This window comes from Poecilia reticulata, linkage group LG16, assembly GCF_000633615.1.
Source record: "Poecilia reticulata strain Guanapo linkage group LG16, Guppy_female_1.0+MT, whole genome shotgun sequence".
NCBI lineage: Eukaryota > Metazoa > Chordata > Actinopteri > Cyprinodontiformes > Poeciliidae > Poecilia > Poecilia reticulata.
This window is the reverse complement of record NC_024346.1, coordinates 1,592,166-1,602,857: the sequence shown is the minus strand read 5'-3', so window position 1 is coordinate 1,602,857 and position 10,692 is coordinate 1,592,166. Positions and strand designations below refer to the sequence as shown.

The window sequence follows — 10,692 nt, the reverse complement described above, 5'->3', positions numbered from 1 at the left end:
TGTGATGCACACCGTAGATAAAAACGGAATTGGTAAAAACCATGCCAAACAGGCTAAAAATTCTAATTAAAAAATGTAAAAAACCAGTTAAACGTACACAATCCATAAAAACATAAAAAACACTCTCTGACAAATTGCAAAATGGACACTCATTTAAAACCCCTGGGCTGACGACCGATAAAAACGAATTTGTGGCGATGGCTCCATGCAGGATCCTCCACTGGAGGTCCCCAGTCCTTTTTTTAATTGGAGGCTTGTACAGATTTCTCCATTGGGGATTCTGTCCTCTGAACTTGTCGCTCCACACATTGGTGGATCTTTTTTGGAGAGTTCTCTTGTTCAAAGTTTTTGTACAGGATCTGTACAGGATTTTTGAACTTGTATTGCACAAGTCCAATTCTGTCAGGTCCAGCAGGGGGCCGCTGTCCTCTTCAAAATCAGTTTAGAGATCACTTCTGGAAACGGGTCAGTCTGGTCGGGTAGGCATTCCTTCGTTGTGTGCAGCTGCAGGAGCCGCCTCTCCTCGGCCGACAGCTGCTCTTTGACCCGCTCCAGGAAGCGCTGTGTCAGCCTGGCGGACCGGACCCCGAGCAGTGAGCCAACCTCCTCGATGTTCGCGAGGTCCGGTCCGGCCACCCGCACCAGCCGCCGCAGGGTCACCGTCTCGGACCTGGACAGCGCCTCAGTCAGGCCCGGCATGCTGCTGTCCTGGACATCTAGGCTTGCTCCACACACTAATGGTTCTGCTTAAAGCCAATGCAGAGAATTATGTGATTTTGCTCTTTGCAATTTAAAAAGCGCGCAGGATTTAAAAACACCCTGATAAAACTGAGGTAACCCCTTTAACTTTAAAAGACTAAAATCAGTTAAAAACAGAGCAGCATCCAGCCCCAGACAATTGACACGTCTGAGGATACAGCTGGCCACATCCCTCCACACAGGAGATCCTGTCAGGTACTTTTGTATAAACTGAAGACGGAAGGTTACAGTTCTGCTGGCCAGGTGGACAAGGCCCTGACCCCCCTCCTCTCTTGGTAAAAACAAAACGGACTGTGGCACCCAGTGTCGACCGGTCCAGAAGAAATTAATCATCTCTGTCTGTATTTTCACAAGTAGGCCTGATGGTGGGTCTAGGACATTCAGTTTGTGCCACAGCTGTGACACCACCAGGTTGTTTAAGACCAAAACTCTTCCCCGGTACGACATCTGGGAGTGTATCCACTTCCATTTGGCCAGTTTGTCTTTGATTTTTTGCTCAACATTCTCCCAGTTCTTATTTACAATGTCCCTGCTGCCTAAAAACACACCGAGATATTTAAAACCATCTTTTTTCCACATAAGACCCTGAGGGAGAACTGGGAGCCCAGCAGGCCACTGGCCGACGGCCAGGGCTTCACTCTTCCCCCAGTTCACCCTCGCTGCAGACAGTGTAGAGAACTTCTCTGTGATCTTGGTTAAAATACTGGTGTCTTGTTGATCTTTTATAAAAACGACAACATCGTCGGCATAGGCAGATAAAACAATATTATTACTAAAACCAGGTAAAACCAGACCATGAACACAAGAGCGTATTTTCTGGAGGAGGGGTTCCAGGGAGAGAGTGTAGAGCATCCCAGAGAGGGCGCAGCCCTGCCGAACGCCTCTACACACCCTAAAAGGAGCACACAGGCTACCGTTGATCTTCAGCACACTCTCAATGTCACTGTACAGTACCTGGACCTTGGCAATGAGNATAATAATTTATAATAAAGTAAATATTGAAACTTACAGCCTTACATGAAAACATTAAATGTTTCTGTCATCAGGATTATTACAAAAAATAAACTAAAAATCCATTATAATCAGCATCACTTTAATAAAACAATTCAATTAAACAAATCAAAGTAAATAATCATTCTTTAAGGATTTATGGAAACACAGACTTTAATAGCTCTATATAAACTTGATGTATTATTAATAATAATGTCATTAATTAGCTGTTTAAATATCAAGTCTCAGTAAATCAAGAAAAATATCACACTTTAATTTAAACATTTAAACATTTACTCTATGAAAAAAAGTAGATCCAAATATATTGAGTTACATTATTTTAGTTCTTTATTGTTATTTTAAGTAAAAAAAACAAACAGTATAGATGTTTAAAAACAAATTTTTACTGAATAAATAGTGAAATGAACAGAAAATAAAAATCAAATATATTCATGTTAAACTTCTGATTATTTATATAAAATCTGTTGATCTGGAAAAGTTTCAGCAGAATAAGGAGGAAATAGAAACAGATTTAATTAAGAGACACTTTGAAGGCTTTCTGTTCACAGAGGGGGGGAAATGTGTATGTGTTTGGTACTGAGATCCAGCTCGTTGTGGGATTCCCATTTCGATACGTGAATGCATATAAATCAGAGGAGCTCGGGTAAGACGGGTTCCAGAACCTTAAAATGAGAAACACAAACATCAGGAAGTATAAAATTAAATATCATCTATTTTGACAGAGATAATTTAACACAATGAAATGTAACAGATGTTTTTAATTTATTTTTATTATTACTAAAGTAAGAAACTTCTTACCCAAGTGTGTTGATACGTCCATCAACCCAAACCCAGTTGCTCCCACTTCTATAGAGCCCCAACCAGTGGTACGACTTCAAGTTGTCATAAACGAATTTCTGTTAATTACAACATTGAAAATGATCAAGTCATCAGAATTTCATCGCATATTTAAAATCTGAATTTGTAACATGATTGGTGTCAGAGCTCACCTGTTCCTGCAGATTATCAATAACAACCAGATCAGCAAATGAGAACTGACAGAACCGACGACTTTCATCCCAGGTCAACCAAGTCTCACCGAAATAGTAACATGACTCATTGAAGAAGATCCAACCTATTTTACACAGCAGACACTCTGGAGACAGAAAATAATTATAATAATAATTTAAAAATAATATTTAACAGTTTCCCTTTTTTAACAAGGTTCTACTGTTACACTAAGATTTTATCAATATTTACTGATTCTTGTTTGATATAATTAGAAATGAGATACATTTATTTTATCTTAAGTTGTTTTTATGTGAAATGTTCATTTTGCCCTTTATTTATCCTTAAACATGTAGGATGTTTTTAGAAACGTCTCAGTTAGATACTCACCACTGCCGTTGCAGCGTCCATTTGTCAGAAAGGTGTTGAATTTCTGGATCAGCTGGATTTTCTGGTTCAGTTTCTCAGTTTCATTCTGTGATTTCTCATTTAAGTTTTCCACGTGTCTCCTGAGTTTCTCAGTTTCATTCTGTAATTTTTCATTCTCAGTCTTCAGATGTTCATTCTGTTTCCCCAGATCAGTCACAGTTTCATCATGTTGGTTCATTTTCCAACCGGCTGTAAATGAGAGGAAACAGATTATAAAGGAAAAATCAATTCAAGGAGTTTTATTGTTGTAAAATATTTTAAGTTAAAGAACAGTATTTTTGCAGATTAGAAGACGGACATGTTGGTGGCATCAACTCACTCAGTCTTTGGTTGCTTAGCAACAACCTGCTGGATAACGACCAGTTTCAAGTCCAAAAGTAAAATTTCACTCAAAGCTTTAATGTAATTCTGCTTTTAACAAGTTTAATTTTATTAAAATCTCCCTTCATTCTGATTATATTTATGTTTTCATCTGAAAGCGTTTATACTCGTGCAGATTTGTTGAATTTTGTTAACATGGAAATAGTTTCAGCCGTTTTGCTGGAGAAAAATAACCTGGTTGTGAGAACAGAGAGATTTACCCCAGGAGAAGAACCCGATGCTGACCAGCAGGACGGAGACGATCCCCACCGAAACCAGAACCAGATGGACTTTAACGTCTGTGAAGAATCAACCATGAGAACCACAGCAGTAATGAACAGTTAGAGAGAGAGAGAGAGAGAGAGAGAGAGAGAAAACGCTGTTGGTCCAACAAGCCGTCTGTACGTATGTGATTCTGTTCAGTATTAAACTAAATCAGTATTTCAGAAAATAAAGAGTCACAACCAGTAACTGTGTTAAAAACACAATAACCTTCTAACTTTAATCCAGGCTGATTTGTTTACCATAAACAGTAAAAATCCATTTGGAAGTAAATTCTGTATTTCTTTGGATTAAGTTCTGAATGAAATGTTCTGGTATTTTTACTAATTAGCAGATTATAATGAATTTATTAAAACTTACTCGGCATCATGGCAGCAGCTTCTTTAGGCGTCACGTCAGAGTTTGGTTTTGGTTTCTGCTGTTCGTCTGAAGAAAGTTAAAAAACAGAAAGACACTAAATAATTAAAAACTAATGTTGAGATTATTTCTCTCTTGTCTTTTGCACAATGATCATATAATTATATGAATTATATCTATGAAAAGGAGAAGTTATTATTTTCCTTTCTGTGTGCATTCTTTTTGTTTTCCTGTTTTTAATCCAGATTATTTAACATTTTAGATTAATTATTTAGAAAGCAGTTATAAACTTTTTATCAATCAATACCAAAGAATTAATTCGTTACATTTATTTTTTCAGTTTTATATGTCAGAATAATTTAACAAAGTCTCTTACATTGTTCAGGTCTCTGAAAGTTTTCATAAATGTCGCCTGAAGAAACATCCATATTTGTCACTGAAAGTAAAAAAAACAACAAAGAAACAACAATAAATGATTTTCAGAAAATAAACATTTTTATTACCTGTGTAACGAGGTCATACAGTCAMTTCCTCTGTTCTGATATTATTCATTTAATTACTTTTTTACTAAAAATTTTGGTTTAAAAGTCAGTAACAACATAGAATAAAAGGAAACATTTTAAATAAAAATCAGAGTTTGGGTCTATAGAATCTATTTGCAGTGTTTTAGTACTCGAGATCGGTCTTGGTCTCGAGACCATTTTTTGATGGTCTTGGTCTCGTCTCGGTCTCGGGCTCTGAGGACTCGGCATTTTATTTCAAGACCAGTTGAGACCGCAACTGTGAAAATATCACTAAACGTACAGCACACTGTCCAGTTTATTTGTTAAAATCTTTGTTTTCAGTGGATGCAAAACGCACCGATTAAATTGCGTATTTCTGTTACTCCCCCGCCCCTCCCCCCCCACCTTTCACTCCCATGCGGCGCTCCAGGACATGCGCAGTGGTTTTCTCTCAGCGGCAGAAGATGTTTGTCTAATCGTCAGTAACAGAATAAAGCTGCATAAATCATAAGAAATCCGATGGCCACAGCTAACTCAGCAGCGCTTCGCTTTCACAGACTGTGGAAGCGTCTGTTTTCGTCACTTAGAAAAGTATCTCAAAGAAAGGTAAGCTCCGTTGACATGATTCTAGCAAAGCTAGCTGTATAGAGACACATAAGCATTTGTGATGAAAAAAAGTCACTCACTGCCTGAATTATTGTGCAGAGATGTTGACTGACTTGTCGCATATATGGGACAATGCTGTGTCCAAAAGTCTGCAATATAGTGATGTGACATTCAGAAAGAGTCGATTCTTCTGCACTGCTCTTTACTTATTATATAGGACTGGAGTGCCACTTCTATCAGATTACCATACGCTGTCAGAATAGCATACATGCAGTGAGTACCATGCCTGAATGCGCATTAAGAAGTCTGACCGTCAGAGGAGTTGTCAGTTCACCATATGCAACAAGTTATGACGAAAATAAGTCATTAAATTGTTTTCAATGATAACTATATAGATATACATGCGTTGTCGTGGTTTCAAAGTGTATTTAAAGCAGGGTCTGGCTGCAGCTGCAGTCAACTACAACACATGCCCGTGTAAAACTCATTAACCTACTTAACTGCTAAATCAGGATCCCATACAACTGTTAATAACAAAGTGTATGACGATCTACGTCATGATTCTATGTTGGCTGATTAAATGAAATCTTATGGTAATGACGTGTCTGACAGATATATCCATGAGTTTGTGCTAAGCGTATGACGATCTGACCTGACAGAACACCCGTTCTTTGTTCTTGTAATGCTCTGCGTACACTGCAGTAGCTATCATTATTTTATCTAATTATGTACGTTGATATTTTTTAAATGAAAAAATAACTAAAACACAAGAACGAAAGAGCACGCAGAGCATGCACATTGCTCTTTGAATGTTTTCGTTCAAAGTGGCAGCTGAAATGTGTGCCATGGTGTCAGACTGCCTCGCTTCATGTAGCAGAAGAGAGGGCGAGAACTGTGATGATAAGCGCTTTGTGCTTGGTTACTTCTTGGTTGTTGCTCCTTGGTCAGTGGTCATAGTTGAGCATTATTTACCGTCAGGCCATTGCCTCAATTGCTATGTTTAATGGTGCAGACAGTGGTGGTTTCTGACATAAGCAATATGGGCAAACACCCAGGGCGTTATCTTTTCAGGGATGGCACGAGACCACCATGGATTGTAGCACAGAGATTGAATATTTAATATTGGTAAAAAAGTATTAAGTATTTAATATCTAGGTGTTTTTATGAGAATATGGATCTTTCAGATAAATTTGAGAAGCAATTTTGATCATATTTTACATTTTATTGTGTCACGTAGCGTGGGGCACTTGTCTTGGTTTTGACTCGGTCTCTGACCCTAAAAGTCTTGGTCTTGTCTCGGTTTCGATACACTCTGGTCTTGGACTTGGTCTCGGGTTAGGTGGTCTTGACCACAACACTGTCTATTTGTCCTTTAATTTCAAACGCAGTTTAAAACAAGTTAATGACGTCTAAATTAAAAGGTTATGTTCAACTACACCTGAATTTCCCCCTGGGGAACAAACACAGATATGTCTACAAGCAGATAACTAATAATTAAACAGTAATAAGTAGAATATTATCTGGTGCCTTATTTAAATTATTTTATTTATAGTTCTGTAATATTGATGTCATAACAGAATTTAAGTGGAATTAATGGTAAACTTGCAGGTTTATCAGAGATAAATTACATGTTTTCCTTCTCATAATAAAGCTGTAGAAATATTCTGTAGCTGTTTCTCACCTTTTCGGGTTTTGAAGGTGGGATTATCATAACCAGAACCGAGCTCCACTGCCATCGCTGAAACCTGCAGAACCAGAGAAGCTGCAGACGCTTTTATAGCAGCGTCTCAACAATTCACCACAACGTTCCTCTTCCTCATGCAAACATGATGCTAAAAACAGGAACCACAGAAAATGTCAATGTATTCTTAACTTTTTTTAATGTACAGCTTTTGTGATAAATATATTTAATTAAATTGTCTTGTTTTCCATTTGTCTTTTCTGTTCTGTTTAGTTTTTATTGAATTAACTGTTACATCAACTTGTGCAGTTTTGTTGAGGAAAACTTCACTAAAATAACTTCACTTACCTTAACAAATCTGAGTTTGTTGAATTTACTTACACACCCAAAACTTAAAAGTTTTAGACCAGAAGCTACTTATATAAAAGAAAACAACAAGTTCCTGCTTTCTGTTTGTTTCTGTGTGCTGTGATAATTTGTTCACTGTTTTCAGAAAACACAATCATGTGCCAGACTCACCATTTAAAGGTTTGATAAACCAAAGTGAAGAGAAATGAAAGAAAAGAATCAGGAAGATTAAATGTTTCAAATGTACCTGATGGTTTATTATTAATTGGTCCAAAATAGCAAAAAGAACCAAGTGAACCTGTCATTTCCTGTTTTGTTCCAGCTGTATGTACAACAAAAACTTTGAGTATTTTTTTCAATACAGTCAAATTTCAGTTTACTGAATCTCACTAACCTTAATGTGTATTTCCAATTCCTGAATAATTTAATGTTTTCTCTAAAGCCAGATTGATGTTAATGTAACTAAATGTGTGCATAAGGGTAAAAACCAGCAGAAACAGAAACGGCCTTATCTATTGTTTTACTTGGAAAATCATTCAGCCGTTGACATTTCTAGACAGAGAAGTCACGTTTCAATGCAGAACCAAAAAACGGAAAAAAATGTAAATATTACAAAGAAATCTGGACAACAACATAAAGAAGAGGAACCTCATCTAAAGAGGAAGAACAAGTTATCTATGAATAACATTAAAAACCAGGTTTGTAATTGTTTTACTCTCTGTACCTTTCTTAAATCAAAACTATAAAATGATCAAAAGATGTCCAGATACAATATTATTATTTTCTATTCACGCTTTGCAACTACATCACTTCATCATTCGAGGAAATGAGGGACAGGAGGACTGAACAGAGGAACTGAAGTTGTTTTCCAAAGTTGTTTTTGTCAGTTCAAGTTTAGTTAATCTGTCTGTGAACGTAACTCACCTGGTTGTGGCTCATAATGGAGGTATTTACAGAAGCTTGAAGCAGCTCTTAGAAACCGACCCAGACCTCCTCCCATCTGATGTGTTGATCAAGTTAACGACTTKTCTWGAAATCACACCACATGATTTATGTCACTATGTCATAAACAGYGTTTCCCCTTACACTGGAACAGCCTTAGAAACGTACAACAGACGAGATGCTAACCAGTTTTCKCCATTCATGCTAGGCTACATGACGGTGACGCATTGTCTCCATGGCGACGCATCTTTCCTCATGAAAAGTTATACAATAAAAAGTCTAGTTTGGTTTGCATCCTTTGTGCAGCCGCAGCAACATGTGACCATATTTATTATGAAATCAACTAAAGAGAAGAGATTTTATGCAGCCAGCTTCCTGTTTTTAAAATCCTTTAAAAAGGATCCAGGTAACAATAGACTTTATTTGAGAAATATTTATTTTGGGTGTAAACACAATACAGTAATAAAACTATTTAGTGTTTATAAATTTTAATCCAATATTGTCATATGAACGTCGCCATGTTGTTCACAATGCAATGCATTTTGGGTAAATGACGTCTAAAGGTCCAACTGCTCTAACTTTGTCCAGCCAAAAGAGTGATGAGTAATGTCTTTAACTAAACCCTTTCTTTATGTCTTTAAACCCTTTCAGTTTGAACCGGAGCGGATTGAAATCGATCAGAATGTAGAAATCACAAGAGGTGATGAGGATGAGGAGAACCAAACGGAGGAAGAGGACAGAGTTGGCCGTAGGAGCTGCTGGTGTTTTGCTGCTGCTGCCTTCAGCTACATAAATGAAACAATGACTGACACGTAAGTCTGGTCGGACTGTCTGATCTACTTCTATAGCTCTGTGTCCGGTCCGGTCCTCTTCATAGGCAGTAGTAGTGTCGCCAGTAGCAGAGCTCTGTTAGCATTTAAAACAGCTTCCAATGCTATTCTGATGTTTCTTTTATCAGTTTTGCTCTTACAAATGTCTCAAAGTCTTCTGGAGAGAAATGTTGAGGGCATAAATATTGGTCCGTCAGAAGTTGTGTTCGACTCCAGCTCTCTCTCACGGTGCTCGTCTTATTTGTTTGGGAAACATGCAGACTCACCTCACTGTTTTTTAATTACAGTCAGCAGTGACACCATGTGGTATTATCTAAAATTACACCAGTCAAACAGAATACGATAAAACACAACTCAGGTAAAGTTAGCCTTCCAGTGTTACTCCATAGATTCCAGTACAGAACGGACCAAAATGCGTCACCCAATAGGCGAAAACATGGCAACCTCCATGGGTGAAAAATATAACAAAATATGTAATTTGTTTTTAAGTAATTGAGTTTTGGTGCATCAGAAACAGATATTTTTTTAGTTAATAGGAAAATTACAACATATTTTGGCCAACATGTTGGATCCCTTTGAAGGAGCATAGGTTGTTTTGACATCTGTCATGGCGGAGTGGGCGGAGTTATAGCATCACCTGCAAAGGGACATATCTAAATATCAAAGTTGGATACAACAAACCCAGTTATGAAAGAAATTCAGCTTTTTGTTTCTTTCTGTATTGTTCTTGATAGATAATGCAGAATTGTGTCTTCATGGTTATTTTTCAGTTTTTTGCAATCAAAATCACTGATTTTGTAGAGCTTGTTTAGAAATCTTTGCAAGAAATTTTGAAATATTTGCACATATGTATGAAAATGTGACTTTTTATTGTCTGCCACATAGACTACAGACGATAACTAGAAATCCAGTGAGGCTGAGGCAGCAGTGGAGTAAAAGTAAGAAATACTGCCACCTGCAGGTGGGAGTTAGCATCACTTAAACACAATGTTATTGAGAATTTTTGCATTGTGTATATTTTTAAGGCATTTTATAAATAATTATTTAATATTTTTTGTAAACATTAGAAGCAAGGTTTTAGTTTTTTGAGTGCTTTTAAATAGTTTCTGAGCATCTTTGTTGTATCAGATTAACAGCAGCTAAAAAATTGTGTTTGTTAAACATTTTATAATGCAGATATCAAATTATGTTGGTTTATTAATTAGCTCTTCTAGGTAATCTTTTATTATTCTTGTGAACTCTGGAAGCATTTTTCCTGTTTCATGAGTAAACATAACGTCATAATATCCTGTTTGTTTTGTTTGGCAGCTTCTTGCGCCCCCCCCCCCCCCCCCCCCCCCCACCCCCATTATGTTTTAGGAAAAGAACCTCTGGTGTAATGGATGGTAAGCCATTAAAATAAACTGCCTAAATTATTAAAATTGTAGACCATTTATTGTAAATTATTTAAAGTGAATTTTCTAAATTAGGGATGTTGCAGATTGTTTAATAATATTTGCCTGTTTTGATTAGCATTGTTGGTGGTTTGTATTTTGTTTTGTTTAATGGCATTTGCACTTTGTAATGTTTTGGTTTTTGTTGTTTGTATGTACCACAC

At 37.0% G+C, this 10,692-nt stretch overlaps 1 protein-coding gene across 1 annotated transcript; it reads right to left on the bottom strand.

The window, feature by feature from the left end:
- Positions 1 to 2,688: 2,688 nt before the first annotated feature.
- LOC103477715 (C-type lectin domain family 10 member A-like) lies at positions 2,689 to 8,379 on the bottom strand. The gene is made up of 7 exons (XM_017309394.1): positions 8,248 to 8,379; positions 6,976 to 7,126; positions 4,562 to 4,621; positions 4,189 to 4,254; positions 3,768 to 3,845; positions 3,148 to 3,375; positions 2,689 to 2,905 (listed from the first exon to the last, which is right to left on the bottom strand). Exons 2-7 carry the CDS (start codon positions 7,028 to 7,030, stop codon positions 2,700 to 2,702), a joined length of 693 nt encoding a protein of 230 aa, XP_017164883.1. The 5' UTR covers positions 7,031 to 7,126; positions 8,248 to 8,379; the 3' UTR covers positions 2,689 to 2,699.
- Between the last annotated feature and the right edge of the window lie 2,313 nt (positions 8,380 to 10,692).